Genomic DNA, 17,024 nt, shown 5'->3' with positions numbered 1-17,024 from the left:
ACTTATAAAAGTATTGAAATGGTTTTAAGGCAAATATCGGGAAATATGTTAATATCCAATAAAGCCAGTATAAGCAGGCTATAGATTCACCACTTTGATTAAACTTCGTAAAATTATCTATCGTTATCACATCTGAGATACCAATGTAACTACCGATATACATTGTGACTTGGATGTCCATGTGTTTAAGCATCCTTACAAAGTATCGTGAAATGTTAACACCCGTACAATAGGACTTTATCCAGCAGTGGACGTCCACGGATTGCTGATGATGATGGTGACGATTGATGTATCATGATTCAAGCTTTGTAGATGTCAAATATCTTATTAATGGTCCTTAGAACCAGCCGTTTTCGTACGTACTTTCAGGGTTTTCTTTTGAAAGTCGAACTTGCAAAACGATACTTTTTATCCACCAAGATGTCTAAACCAGTATTCTTGCACTAATTCACAGTACTCGGCACTCGGTTAAACTGATTTGACAGTATTCTTTCGCCATTTCCATTACCAGTCTTACGGCATGAAATATACATGGTTTCTCTTCCCGCTGTGAAACCAAATTAGTTTTCCGTTAACGTGATTATATACGTTCACTGGGCACTCATTCAGAGATTTTTTCAGAAGGAGTTTCTGAAGTGAGTTTCATCCCCCGGAAGATTCCGCACACTCTTAGGTCCTCCCTATTTTTATAAAAGGGAAAAAGTGTGGGTTTCTTCGAGCATCAGGTATTACTTCACCTGTGAGGATATTATTAAAAAAACTAGTTAAACAGACTACATCTGTCACTGTCATCAGGCTTTTAGATTTTTTGATCATGAAAGTAGTCTATTTGACTTCCTTGATTGTGATTTGATTCCGATCTTTGTAAGCTTGTTTCTTCAAACTCAGACAGTCTAAGGAACTCTGCAATTTGCAATGCATTCGAACCACCTATTCACGTAATGTGATTAGGGTGCCTTTTTTCTTTGATGTCTTGAGTAGTTTTAAAATCCTTCATATTAGTATGCCTTTGTCAGTGGCGTGCATCTCATAGATGCAAATAAGCAGTGCATACCCTGACCTCAGGGCCTCTCAGACCATAAGGACGACTTAAAATTTAAAGATTGAAAAAAAATTAAACAATTTATAGAAAACTATAAAAGCGCCATCTAGTTAAAACCGGCCGCACTTCTATGTAAATCAATGGACAAGTCCCGTGTCATGGTTTAGAACTAAAATAGACAAACTGCATAATATTTCGACTATATTTTAATTTTGAGTTGTAAACAGTATCCCTAAATAAAAAATAACGCTTTAAATATAATTTAAATCTCATAAAATTAGCTGGGGTTTTCACGATTAAGTATCCATTGCCGGGCAAATCGTTTATTCGTCGCTCGAATTAATGCGCCGCGCCGCCGCGGTCTCCATAGAAGCACGGCGATTGAATGCATCTGTCGTTACTTGTGTGCACCAGCACACAAGGAAGTTCTGGTGTGTAGTGATATAATCGCGTGCGTGCTTACACAATATTTGGCTCTTTCTATGTGTGCGAGTTTTCCAGGTTTCCAGTATAGGGGTTTCGCTTGTGTGCAAATCTTAAAAGCACTGCTTACGGAAATTTGAAATCCAAATGTATGCTTTGTTTTTTTATAAGCACAAGTAATTTGCTTTGTTTGTTATTGTTTTAAACGGCAATAATTCTTTTTTGTAGTTAAAAAATTTATCAATGAATTTTATTACATTCAAGGTCTTTAGAAATTTATAAGTACCTAAATTATTCAAAAAGTATATTAAAATAACCAAATTAAAAGTTGCCGAATTATGTTAAATAAATTATTAACGTATACCAGGTGCCATTGGTAACTGATGAAGTAATATTCTTCAAATGACAACTTTTAATAGCATTTGTGTACTAAGAAAATATTACGGACATATTTTGACTATGATATTCTCATTATCGCTGGCGATCGCTCAGCGCCATTATTGTTTACCTTTTACCTTCTGTCATAACAACTTATATTCACCGAATTAGAATTAATTACTGTTTTTTTCGTTTGCTGTACGGTTGTTTGTAAATAGTTACAATTATTATTGTTAACATTAACCTTTGTGACAGTGTACTGTTTGTAAATGATTGTGAGGAATATTCTTAGTGTAAGAAAGTTCTTATATTCGGCGTGTGAATTGATGGTTCAGTGTGCTTGGAAAATGTAGGTAAGTTTAGAGCTAATTCTTAACTAACGTTTAATTGAGATTATTCGTAAAGGAAGGAATGCACCTACAAGGAGCGGCACGTAAAAAGAGCTCTGACTGACTTACAGAAACAGGCGAATAGCAGTGATCAATGTTTTGTTTCATTATTTATTTATAATAATACCTATGTTTGTTTATTGTTTACACTAAAAAACATTATTTAATGTAATTGCCGCAATGGCAGACAATTTTAAAAACTCGCTAGTCGGTCGTCTCAGAGCTTACTATACCTATTGGAAATAGGAGATGATGAGAAGATCTACATGGGTATCACAAACAATTTTAGGTTAGGTACCTACTCACAAATAAAATTATACAGTAACATCAAAATAGCATGTTCAGTACCTATTTTTTTTTATGCATACCCTGACCGAAAACCCTATGCACGCCACTGGCCTTTGTTTAGCTATTTTAAATAGGTATATCCGTCAGAAGCTAGTTTTAGTTGCTGTTAAAGGCCCATCTCTGCATTTTCCTTTTCTATCACAATGATCTTCTTGCAATCTTTTACTCGCCTTTTTACTCTAACTTATTTTCTTATCTTTGTTTCTTTCGGATAACTGTATCCGACATACGAGAGATAGAGATGGAATAACGGCAAAGCAACTGGGCTTTGGCGTTGTTATTCCACCATTTGGAATCTTTCTCGTTATGCAGAGAACTCTAGAAGATACCCAGCCTAGTTTTTACTTGGGCGTACAGGCATCATTAAATTTAGACAATTTTACCGTGTGCGAGTCGTCTAATGACAAGTCGCTACCTCTAGTATATTATTCTTAAAAGTGCTTCCCTTTTCAGTGCTTTGTTCCTGACATTTAATCCTCTACTCTAGATTTCTTATTCTTATTGTCGTGAGCTGTAAAGTTGCTAATAGTAAGCCAATGTTGCAATTTTAATGATTCGACTGGAATAGCTTTCCAGTTTAATGTGTTTGAAATTATTTGTATGTCTTTATAAAGTCAATTTGTGTTTTAGATTTCCCACCTTTTCAGGTAATAACGTGATCCTCTTAAAATATTTTTTACTTACACTAGATTTCGATTTGCTGCAAAATATTTTTAAATAAAAGTTTATTTTACGATCAATAATCAAAGCCCCCATGATGATCTACAAATACATCAGTGCCAATGCCCACATGTCCTATAAGATTTCATCCGATAATTCTCTGATCTGTTACAGGTAAATGATTCATGTCCACAATTTTTCCTAGAAAACTTGTTTATCTGTTTCAGGTCATACGATCAGTGGCGCGTAGATACAAAAAAGGGTATCCGAGGCTAGATGTCTGTGAAACTGCAATAGACACTCGCTCTATTTAATTTAATAACTTTCTGGTTTAAACAGCATCTTTTCCACTTCAAGTATTATTATTTAAATCCCTTTCCCTCTTTCTATTTTGTTTTTAGCACATAGCAGATGTCGATACGACGTTGTTCTTAATTAAACACTGCGTAATGTCTTCGTGCAAATGTTCCAGCTAATAACACATGATTCGATCATTGTTACGGTGCTTTACTGATTAGCTCTGCTGTCGCCTTTGGGGGATACCCGACGTCGCTTAGGAGGCACGAGCTAGTAATTCTTTAGTTCTTTACGTACTTATTGTTTTTTCAAGATCATCATGTTAAAGCTTTTGTTGCACAGCCGGTTGCCACCTAACGCCAAGGATGTAACTCACTTCGAGACTCGGGCACCGTTGGCCCGCTAGGGGCTCATCCGCTGCCGTCCCTTCTGAGCACTCCATCCTGAGCACCCAGCACGCACGCAGCCTATATGTTGAAGAAGCCTGCGTGCGGGGTTTGATAACGGAGTATCCTCCTACCCTATGGAGGTTTGACTCTCCATCGAGCATCCTCCTATCCGCCACCTGGGGACGCGTCCTCTAGGGATTTAGGCTACCCCGAGGATCCATGACTACTTAACATGGATTATTTAATAAAAAACCCCATGTTACGTAGTCATGAAGTTATCTATTACATGATCTTGACTTTTTTATAGAAATATTTTTAAATTGTGCGGTTAGCTTAGTAAAAACTTAGTGATAAACAAAAAAATAGTTGTTTGTTTTGTATAACTGTAACATAATACAGATTCCCCGTGGTTAATAAATGACCCAAAAAACGTAGGTGCCTTACTAGGTAATATATTAAATCAATGATTACGGATATACTTTTGTTTGTATATTAAAAGGCTATAATTGCATGAAATGTGGGTAGTGTGTGAAAAAATTTTTTTTTTTCCAAATATAGTGTTCATTGCTATAGTCATCGGACAAAATGAATAATTTATTCTCCATTTATTTCATAAAACCAAAATCAAAGGTTTCACCTGAGCTCACTTCTTATTTTCCCAAATTGCTCCATTGCTCCATTCCAATAATTATTCGTATTGCCAGTTTGATGTGCGATGTTTGATGTTAATTGTTAAATATGTAAATACTATAGAACAATTTGAGAAAGAAATAATATATTTTGATGTGTTCCGTGAAAAAATGGGTAAAACAATTAGATATGCATTTTGTCTCATGACCATCATGTTCCATAGATAAGAGAAGAGTCTTGTTACTCTTGACTACCTTCTTAGCGGTTTTTCTACAATATGTTGTCTACGATCGTATCGTTGTATTAATCAGCGATTCAATTCATGGACAATTTGTTAGAAGTCCGTTCGCTTCTTTTAATGTTTCTGGTTGGATACGAACCTATTCAATTTCTAAACTAATAGATATCTTGCGTTATTCAACAATAAACATAGTTTTAAATAAATTGCTTTTGGTATTTTAAGTATTTCCCAGATCACTGGAGAATACTTAAATACTAAGATATATATAGAAATATAACAGAAACCGTCAAATAGCATGTCAAATAAGAATTTATTTTTCTAATAATATTTTGGTCTAATTTTTTTATTTCTTATTTTATTGAGTTGAATAGTATTGAGGAACCATGGAGTGGCAACTACCTAAGCCAAATATTAATTAGTTTGGATATTCAAAGGGGCAATGATGCTAGATTTCTTGAACAATAACAACTTTAAGGATGAAATCTTTTTTAATTTTAGTAAGTATTGGTTTTTTTATTTCACTACAAGTAGCCCTTCCAGTTAGCCAACCTCACCTGGTGGTAAGTAATCATGCAATCTAAGATGATAGCGGGCTAAACTGTTTGTGAGTTTAGCAGTTATATGAAACCCATATCCCAAATCGGCTAAAAATTTCTTAAAGCGGCGCGTCTTTCTCGTTTAGTGGCATCTAGCCCAAACCGAAGCTTTCCACCAGACCAGACGAGAATAAAAATCAGAAATTATTAATTCCCAAAATGACCCTGTTGCCGGGAATCGAACCGCCAATCGTGTAATATTTATAAATAATTATGAAAATAATGACGGTTGATCAATTATTACAAATATATGACAAAATGAAGACCTATAACTATAGTACTTATAATAAAATTTTAATCTAGCGTGGTGATATTAATTATAGGATACCTAAATGAAGTTTTTTTTTTATTATTTTTCTCTTTTGTTATTTTTTTAAAAAAATTTTTATAACCATTATTATTGATTACGCATTAATTAATTATATTTATATTTACTAAAATGCTTACCTAAATTAAATATGTACAAGGGTCTTTTTTTGGATTTTCGATTTTCTCTTTTTTTTCTTTATTTTATGATTTCATTAATAATATGTAATATGGAATACATAGCACGTTAAACAAATTAACAAAGAAGATAATTAAAATAGTAAACTAATCGGCAAATGTTTCCTAACCCATAATGAGATCTAGAGATATCAATTAACTTATTTATTTTATCATAGTTTTTTTTTCATTTTTTTAATTTTTTTTTTTTTATCCATTTTAGAATGTCTAATAATATTGTCAATGACGCATTATAATAATAATGTAGTATGATATGGGATCTTATTAGATTATTATGGTGGACGTCTGTCTAGGTGTAATGTCTATTTTTTTGTATTTTATACTTCTTTAAATCATTTTATTGATATTTAAGATATTTGAACATCATAAGTATTGCAGACTTTATTAGATGTTATTCGAAATTCCACAGATATTGTGTCAAACATCCTCGCACCATTGGTCCTCAGAATTACCAAATTAATTGTTTGCTGAAGTATTTAAGAACTTAGAACCCTGGTGCAGTCAATAACCCGTCTTATTAGATTATTAAGTAATTGCCGATCCTCCAGGATTTTACCTCAAAATATTATTTTACATCAAAAATAAAACATTTACTGAGGTCTTTAAATTTACGAGATCTGGTAAGTAGCCTTAAACTAACAAGCTCGCAATAGTATCATTGGTTTTTAGTTCCCAAATTTATTACTTAAGTTTGTATTCTACTTTGGCGTTACAGTGTTGTGATACTCGAATGTGTACAGTTTCTGCAGTCGTAATATTATAAGCTTACTGTTAGTAGTAGTTACAACTTTCCGATTATTTCGTAGCCTGAATGTGGACCTGTATGGTTTAACTTCGGTCCAACCGAGCCACAAGATGTGACAACAGCTATATAATAAAACCTGGACATGCTTATAGAACGCATTTTAAAGCAAAGCTGTAAAACGCGCGTCGAGTGAAATAATTATCATGTTATTCTTCATGGCACGACCCACTACTGCCACTTGATGTGATTGGCTATTCCACTCTACTAGAGATTAAGATAATAAAAAATATACATGTATTGTGTCTTTTCTGCACCTTATCTTTTGAGGAGCCTGAAATAGTCGGTTTTTGTGTTTTTTTTTTATTTTCTATCTTTTGTTTTTTTTTTATTATTTTATTTTTGCTGCGTCAAAACTTATTTTAAAATGGCGCACATACTTTTTTTTTTATTTTACCAAACTTTGTATTTTTTTTTAATTTTTTACAAGTTTTATAATTTTTTTGGGCTTTTTTTATTTTTGTGTTTTTTTTCCTTCTTTAATATAGTAATATAGCATTATAATAAATATGGTAGAATAATTATATTTTGAACTATGATAACTTTAATTCCTAATATTTGTTTTTTTTTGACGACCGATTGGTGCAGTGGGCAGCGACCCTGCTTTCTGAGCCAAGGCCGTGGGTTCGATTCCCACAACTGGACAATGTTTTTGTATATTATTCATATAATTATTCATTAGTCATCTTAGTACCCATAAAACAAGCTATGCTTACTTTGGGGCTAGATGGCGATGTGTGCATTGTTGTAATATATTTATTATATTATATTTTTTTTGTATTTTTAAATATTTTTTGGCTAAATGCCAATAAAAAAAACAAAAAAAAACTTAAACAAAACTAAAACTATATTAGTTCTAATTTATTTTTAAGTAATCATGACTAAATAGTTTTTAGAATCTACTTAATTATTAGATATACTTTGAACATAAATCTCCAAATTGAACTAAATTGACATGTCTAAATGTATCTATATTTTCATAGAAAACATTATGAAATTAAGACTTGTGTTCATATTTTATTAGTACTTTTGATTTACTATTTGTTTTAATTATTTTATTTTGGAAACATGTTTTGGTATTTTTTTTATTGTTTTATCATTTTATTCAAACTTGAAACTTATTGTTTTCCCAAGAAATATGTCTGCCGGCATTTAGATCCCTGGTTGAGTTGTTAACTCTTTCCATAAGATTTTTAAAGCGGTTCTGGTCAAATTTGGACTTTCGGACATGAAACTTTCATCGAGGTGCATCCTTGATAGCAATTCCGTTTATTCCTTTCAGCATTGTTTTCATCTTTACAGTTTAATAAAAATTATATTGGTAAAATGTACATTTTAACTATAACGTAACGTGACATAATAGCATAATAGTTTTTAAGTAGCTGTGTATCGCGAACAATGCTATTTCAACGCTCCCCGACCTAAGTACGCATCGATACTGAATCAGCGTACCTAAATAGGAACCTATGCTGAGTTCATGAGGGATATCGGAGCTTAAAGGTCCAGAGAGAGGGGGCCCGCTAAAGAATTGCTTTGCAATTTTATTTAATGCCCACTTAGAAAAGACACAAATCAAATGGATGATTTCATGATGTTATTTGGTGTCTAGGAGACTCCGAAACATCTACTAAATCCCTGATTTCAGTTCTCATTTTATGCAAGGAACCATTAATAATTACTTAATCTATCATGTCTTTTTTACCATAAGTATTGTATCATCATCATCACATCAACCGATAGACGTCCACTGCTGGACATAGGTCTTTTGTAGGGAGTTGAAACTCCTTCCCATTAAAGATATGCCCGATAATGACCACGCTGGGCAGGCGGGTTGGTCATCGCAGGGCTAGACTGATCGCCCCGGCGTCGCTGCTGCCCGACACCGGTCTGTGCCATTTGTTCAGCCTAGCCAATTCGAAGTGGTTATACCGCCACTTGTCGGTCGCCAGAGCCTCGTCGGTTAAACGGCAGGGTGCACCACGTGCAGGTGAGGTTGGCAATTTGGGAGGCTGACTGGTACTAGCCACACCCACTTACACCCCAAGTATTGTATATACATTTAATTTTAAAGTTACTACCTTCTAAACTTATTCATGTAAGATATTATAATGTTTATGATGCAACTGTATATACCTTAGTCTAACTTCTGGGCAATTTTTTTATATATATATATATTTTTTGTATTTTTATATTAAACCTAGTTTAAAATGCCTTAAATGTAAGTTAATGTTTTAACTAATATTGAAGTTCTCATACTTGAATATTAATTAAAACGTAATAATTGTTTTTTTTTCTTTTTTTATATTGTATTTTTTCAGTTTTTTTTTTCATCTACTTATTGAAACTTTTGGACTTATTTAAAGTGTCCTATTCTAGCAAATTATTCATGTAAAATTGTTATATGAAAGACTATACAACATAAGTATTATTTATATATTTAATTTTAAAGCGACTACCTTCCAAACTTATTTATATAATATATTATAATGGTTATAATCTGGCTGTTTATACCTTAGTCTAACTAACTTCTAGGCATTTATTTATATTTTTTTTGTATTTTTATATAAAATCTACTTGAAAATGCATTAAATGTATGTTAATGTTTTAACTAATATTGAAGTTCTCATACTTGAATATTAATTAAAACTTAATTATTGTTTTTTTTTTCTTTTTTTATATTGTATTTTTTCAGTTTTTTTTTTCATCTACTTATTGAAACTTTTGGACTTATTTAAAGTGTTCTATTCTAGCATATTATTCATGTAAAATTATTATATGAAAGACTATACAACATAAGTATTATTTCCATATTTAATTTTAAAGCGACTACCTTCCAAACTTATTTATATAATATATTATAATGGTATTTTCTTATTATTCTATATTTTAATATATACATTGTGTGATTACTTTTGCTGCTTAAAGGACTCATTGTCCTTTAAGCAGCAAAACCTAGATTTAGCAGTGGAAACCGCCGGATAGCTTGTGTTATAGCTATTCGTTTTCCATACCCTAAATCAAAGGCTCGTTAAGAGAGCATAATTACATGCCTTGCTTAAACCTATACCTACATAAATTAGTAACTACTGTGATAAATTGGAAAAAAAATAATGTAATCAATATTAGTTTAAAAAAAACTTACGAGAAGCGAAATCTTAATGATTATTTATTAAGTAATTGATACTTAATTAGTAAATAACCATTAATTAAGTAATGTAATTTCCTTATAAATGGTTATTTGTTTACATTTATTACACATCTGCTTGCGGATATAAGCACATACTTGTTCTTTTCGATGTTATTGGATTACTATTATTAAAACAAAAAATAAATTAAGTAATTATTATATTATGGCTGGACATTTCTAAATTTCATTATTGGTTCTCTGATCTTTCCCGCTAGCCGCCTCTTACGACACCCTCGGTATAAGAATGGCTAGCAACATTCTACTCTGCATTTTTAACATACGTCATTCGGAAAAAAATTGCGTTACCCATGCAGATGAAACGATTGAATGATCATGAAAGTACTAAGTGATACGTTAAATTTAAAGGACACTCTAAAGTGTGTTAACATTCCTTAACAGATACGCAAGTGACAGTATGACCGATAAAACACTGTAACTGTGTGACCTTAATTCTCGAAGATAATCTTTCGTTATATTGTACGAAGCATAATATAATAATTATTATTGTACTAGTATGTTAAAAAAGTATGGGTGATATACAAGCAAACGCACAGCTGTTATTCAAACGAAATCACCAGTCCAGGTCCACAACTCCCATTCCTCCGGTCCCCATCACAATGTCAAAACCCTAGCATGGACAGGGAACTTTTTCTCCCCGGGGAAAGGATTAAAAATTATTTTTTTCAACATTATAATAAAAAAACTGGTTAAAACTTCTCCTAGTCCACGTTGCCATGCTTTGGCTCGTGGATATAATCGAGGGATATAATTTTTGTCTCCTACCTAGTTAGCCGTGCTGAGGCCTGATTGGGACCGGAGGACTGGGGAATACAAGCATGCTAGATTAGCGATACACATGTTAATTTGTACGAAGTTCTTCAGTAATTATTTCACCTTTAAGGCAATTATGCTCTGGAACAATCTGCCTGCTGAAATCCGTGGAAGTAGTTCCCTTCCGATATGTAAGAGTCGTCTGAAGGACTACTATCTCTCTCTGAGTGATGGAATTTGATGTAGATTCATTATATTCTTTCTTTTAAATTGTGTGTTAAAATCTACATATATATATATTATGTTTGTTATATCGTTATATAAATTATGTAGAATTTATATAACTATATATTATATATATAATAACTATATAATATATTATATATGTATTTGTATCTTTACATTTTGGTATTTATGTATCAACAATCTTGGCACTATCCCGTTCTCTTGCTGTTAGTCCTATCTACATAGGTTGCCTGTAAGAGATTGCTTGCAGCAATAAGGCCGCCTTTGCATGTCTATATTGTGTACTGTATACTCCTTACTGTTTCTTTTCCTGTATGTTATACGTGCAATTAAGCGTTTCTTCTTTGTTTTATTTTACATATAACTTTACTTTCTATATTAGAAATTATATATGTTATATGTGTAGGTTACTAGAAGTCTGTAATAATAATTCGATATCCATCTCCTGGATGCAGTAAGATTTATATAGTTTCAAGATGGCCTGTTGAGTTAAGGCGTAAAAGCGTAAAAAAATTACCAAAGAAATTCGCATTTGCATTTATAATATAAGATACTGCCTGTTTAATATGATATGTGTTGTATTGATTGTGTGTGTAATTTACATTTTGCTATATCGTATGTAAATATTTATGTGCAAAACTGAAGAAATAATATGAACATTTTCTTGTCAAGAATTAAAAAGTTGACAGTTCAATAACCATTGATTTAATATTTTACCGTTGTAAGCTCACTCTCTCTCTCTCAGAGGACGACTTCTGGATACCAGATCCTCAATAGCCTATATAATTCCACTGCTGGATTAGAGACCTCCCGACAGGAGTGTTTGCCCATAATCACCACTCTAAGCGGAAGGGTAAGCATCGCAATAGATAACAGTAGTAGGATTGAGGAAGCTGCTGCTCGCTTCCCGTTATATTCCCTTAGTCGCCTCGTACGACACCCGTGGGAAGAGTTGGGGTGGTGACAATTGTATTCTGATCTGCCGTCACCACACGGCAACGATGCGGTCGACTAATGAGCCTCAGATAAGTTAACTTCAGGTTATTTTTATTTAAACCAACCAAAAACTGTAACGATTTAAAATCAAAGAAATACAAGACCTGCAGTCAATTTAAGTCTGAGGGTATTATATTTATATGGCCGTCCAGAAAGAATCGTTGTTATTTAGAATAAAATTGGATGATTGTCGGACTTTTCCAACAGCCTAGTTCTACGGACCGTTCACTCCATTGTGACATTAATATGAGAGCCAGCTCTGAGTTATGCGGCCTGGCATAGAATAGAGTTTTACATTTAAATGCGTAAGTTGGAAAATCCCGACGGAGCTGTAAGTTGTTGAGGAGTTTGTCTCATCGATAGCCAACCCTCAGTAAAGCAGTTAAGCAACGGACTGAGATGGACTCTCAGAATTGAATGCGACTCTTAGAAGTTAAGGAGCTAGCACCGGGAGCCAAACCTAAGAGAAGCAGTTATACAGCGGACTGCAATGGACTATCACAAAGCGTGTACAAAATTACGTGCCTGCTCTCTTAGCCGTTGAGGAGATCACTCATTAGGAGTCAATCCTGAGGGCAGTAGCCGTGTCATGGAAAGATGGAGTATCACATTTCAATGCGTAGGATAAACAATCCTTTCTGTGATGTTAGCCGTTGAGGTGTTTCTCCTTGTCTTTGTCTGTTATCCGAAAGATATCTGAGAGACAGATATGGAATAACAACGGCAAAGCCGCTGGGCTTTGGCGTTGTTATTCCACCATTTGGGATCTTAAATTTTTCCTAGAAAACTTGTTTATCTGTTTCAGGTCATACGATCAGTGGCGCGTAGATACAAAAAAAGGTTATCCGAGGCTAGATGTCTGTGAAGCTGCAATAGACACTGGCTCTATTTATTTTTATAACTTTTTGGTTAAAACAGCATCTTTTCCACTTCAAGTACTATTATTTAAATCCCTTTCCCTCTTTCTATTTTGTTTTTAGCACATAGCAGATGTCGATACGACGTTGTTCTTAATTAAGCACTGCGTTATGGCTTCGTGCCAATGTTCCAGCTGCACGTGATTCGATCATTGTTTCGGTGCTTTACTGATTAGCTCTGCTGTCGCCTTTGGGGGATACCCGACGTCGCTTAGGAGGCACGAGCTAGTAATTATTTAGTTCTTTACGTACTTATTGTTTTTTCAAGATCATCATGTTAAAGCTTTTGTTGGCTTTTGTTGCACAGCCGGTTGCCACCTAACGCCAAGGATGTTACTCACTTCGAGACTCAGGCACCGTTGGCCCGCTAGGGGCTCATCCGCTGCCGTCCCTTCTAAGCACTCCATCCTGAGCACCCAGCACGCACGCCGCCTATATGTTGAAGAAGCCTGCGTGCGGGGTTTGATAACGGAGTATCCATCTCCGGCCTTTTGGTCCGCGGGAGGTATTTTATTTCCCTCCTACCCTATGGAGGTTTGACTCTCCATCGAGCATCCTCCTATCCGCCACCTGGGGACGCGTCCTCTAGGGATTTAGGCTACCCCGAGGATCCATGACTACTTAACATGGATTATTTAATAAAAAACCCATGTTAAGTAGTCATGAAGTTATCTATTACATGATCTTGAATTTTTTATAGAAATATTTTTAAATTGTGCGGTTAGCTTAGTAAAAACTTAGTGATAAACAAAAAAATAGTTGTTTGTTTTGTATAACTGTAACATAATACAGATTCCCCGTGATTCATAAATGACCCAAATAACGTAGGTGCCTTACAAGGTAATATATTAAATCAATGATTACGGATATACTTTTGTTTATATATTAAAAGGCTATAATTGCATGAAATGTGGGTAGTGTGTGACCTATGTTTTTTTCCAAATATAGTGTTCATTGCTATAATCATCGGAAAAAATGAGTAATTTATTCTCCATTTATTTCATAAAACCAAAATCAAAGGTTTCACCTGAGCTCACTTCTTATTTTTCCAAATTGCTCCATTGCTCCATTCCAATAATTATTCGTATTGCCAGTTTGATGTTCGATGTTTGATGTTAATTGTTAAATATGAAGGTACTATAGAACAATTTGAGAAATAAATAATATATTTTGATGTGTTCCGTGAAAAAATGGGTAAAACAATTAGATATGCATTTTGTCTCATGACCATCATGTTCCATAGATAGGAGAAGAGTCTTGTTACTCTTGACTACCTTCTTAGTGGTTTTTCTACCATATGTTGGCTACGATCGTATCGTTGTATTAATGAGCGATTCAATTCATGGACAATTTGTTAGAAGTCCGTCCGCTTCTTTTAATGTTTCTGGTTGGATAGGAACCTATTCAATTTCTTAACTAATAGATATCTTGCGTTATTCAACAATAAACATAGTTTTAAATAAATTGCTTTTGGTATTTTAAGTATTTCCCAGATGACTGGAGAATACTTAAATAATAGAAATATAACAGAAACCGTCAAATAGCATGTCAAATAAGAATTTATTTTTCTAATAATATTTTGGTCTATTTTTTTATTTCTTATTTTATTGAGTTGAATAGTATTGAGGAACCATGGAGTGGCAACTACCTAAGCCAAATATTAATTAGTTTGGATATTCAAAGGGGCAATGATGCTAGATTTCTTGAACAATATGAGATACTGCAGTTGAATATGACAACTTTAAGGATGAAATCTTTTTCAATTTTAGTTAGTAATGGTTTTTTTATTTCACTACAAGTAGCCCTTCCAGTTAGCCAATCTCACCTGGTGGTAAGTAATGATGCAATCTAAGATGATAGCGGGCTAAACTGTTTGTAAGTTAAGCAGTTATATAAAACCCATATCCCAAATCGGCTAAAAATTTCTTAAAGCGGCGCGCCTTTCTCGTTTAGTGGCAACTAGCCAAAACCGAAGCTTCCCACTAGACCACACGAGACAAAAAATCTGAAATTATTAATTCCCAAAATGACCCTGTTGCCGGGAATCGAACCGCCAATCGTGTAACATTTATAAATAATTATGAGAAAAATTACGGTTGATCAATTATTACAATTATATGACAAAATGAGGACCTATAACTAGAGCACTTATAATATAATTTTAATCTAGGGTGGTGATATTAATAATAAATGTTTTTTTTTTAATTTTGTCATTTTTTTATAACCATTCTTATTTATTGATTACTCATTACTTAATTATATTTATATTTACTAAAATGCTAACCTAAATTAAATTTGTGCTAGTAACTTTTTTTGGATTTTCTATTTTCCCTTTTTTTCTTTATTTTATGATTTCATAATATAATTTTAATCTAGGCTTGTGATATTAATTATAGGATACCTAAATGAAGTGTATTTTTTAATTTTGTTTTATAACCATTATTATTGATTACGCATTAATTAATTATATTTACATTTACTAAAATGCTTACTTAGGAACTTTTTTTGGATTTTCGATTTTCTCTTTTTTTTCTTTATTTTATGATTTCATTAATAATATGTAATATGGAATACATAGCACGTTAAACAAATTAACAAAGAAGATAATTAAAATAGTAAACTAATCGGCAAATGTTTCCTAACCCATAATGAGATCTAGAGATATCAATTAACTTATTTATTTTATCAAAGTTTTTTTTTAATTTTTTTTTTTTTGTATTTTATCCATTTTAGAATGTCTAATAATATTGATAATATTGTCAATGACGCACTATAATAATAATGTAGTATGATATGGGATCTTATTAGATTATTATGGTGGACGTCTGTCTAAGTGTAATGTCTATTTTTTTGTATTTTATACTTCTTTAAATCATTTTATTGATATTTAAGATATTTGAACATCATAAGTATTGCAGACTTTATTAGATGTTATTCGAAATTCCACAGATATTGTGTCAAACATCCTCGCACCATTGGTCCTCAGAATTACCAAATTAATTGTTTGCTGAAGTATTTAAGAACTTAGAACCCTGGTGCAGTCAATAACCCGTCTTATTAGATTATTAAGTAATTGCCGATCCTCCAGGATTTTACCTCAAAATATTATTTTACATCAAAAATAAAACATTTACTGAGGTCTTTAAATTTACGAGATCTGGTAAGTAGCCTTAAACTAACAAGCTCGCAATAGTATCATTGGTTTTTAGTTCCCAAATTTATTACTTAAGTTTGTATTCTACTTTGGCGTTACAGTGTTGTGATACTCGAATGTGTACAGTTTCTGCAGTCGTAATATTATAAGCTTACTGTTAGTAGTAGTTACAACTTTCCGATTATTTCGTAGCCTGAATGTGGACCTGTATGGTTTAACTTCGGTCCAACCGAGCCACAAGATGTGACAACAGCTATATAATAAAACCTGGACATGCTTATAGAACGCATTTTAAAGCAAAGCTGTAAAACGCGCGTCGAGTGAAATAATTATCATGTTATTCTTCATGGCACGACCCACTACTGCCACTTGATGTGATTGGCTATTCCACTCTACTAGAGATTAAGATACAAAAAATATACATGTATTGTGTCTTTTCTGCACCTTATCTTTTGAGGAGCCTGAAATAGTCGGATCCTCAGTGGAGAATATGATTGAGTTTTCAATTATCAAAACACTAACACGTAAAAGGTAAATTACTAAGGGATTTATTGGTTTCTTAGTCATAAATCATTTATGTCAAATTTCAAGCATTCCTCCAAAAGGACTCAAATTATATTGACAAGAGCTTATAAAACCTATACGCATTGTTTGAGGCTTTGGACTTCTAACGACGCATTCCATGGTAGAGCGTCAATTAGCCTCGACCGAATCCTCCGACCAGACTAGGCCAGAGAAAATTCAAAAATTATAAATTCCTAAATTGCCCCTGCCGGAAATTGATCCCTCCGACTTACCAAAAAAAACTGCGCATGGAAGGTCGTCAAAGCTTTTAAACTCGATTGTGAGATTAGAACTTTTTACTGCGTGCTGTAACAACGCTCAGTCGTTGATAAAATGCCCTCGATGAAAGCTATCGGGATGGCAATCTTGGGAAATAAGTGCTGGCAGACAAAATAATTCATTTCCATATTTTAAAATCTTTATTACGAGGCTATTTAGTAATTTTGTTACTATTTTAATAATAACTTACTTTTTTTCATTTTGAAATTTT

At 33.2% G+C, this 17,024-nt stretch overlaps 1 protein-coding gene across 1 annotated transcript in view; it reads right to left on the bottom strand.

Moving 5' to 3' along the window:
• Window positions 1-17,024, bottom strand: part of LOC120635927 — a 65,334-nt gene that overhangs the window by 8,221 nt on the left and 40,089 nt on the right. Inside the window, exon 2 of the mRNA XM_039907139.1 lies at window positions 3,914-4,102. Within this exon, the coding sequence (XP_039763073.1) occupies window positions 3,914-4,102 (189 nt within the window). The remainder of the gene's footprint in view (window positions 1-3,913; window positions 4,103-17,024) is intronic.

The sequence above is a fragment of the Pararge aegeria genome, chromosome W (genome assembly GCF_905163445.1).
Source record: "Pararge aegeria chromosome W, ilParAegt1.1, whole genome shotgun sequence".
In the NCBI taxonomy this organism is placed as follows: Eukaryota; Metazoa; Arthropoda; class Insecta; order Lepidoptera; family Nymphalidae; genus Pararge; species Pararge aegeria.
The sequence above is the reverse complement of the archived record's forward strand: the minus strand, read 5'-3'. Positions and strand labels throughout refer to the sequence as shown.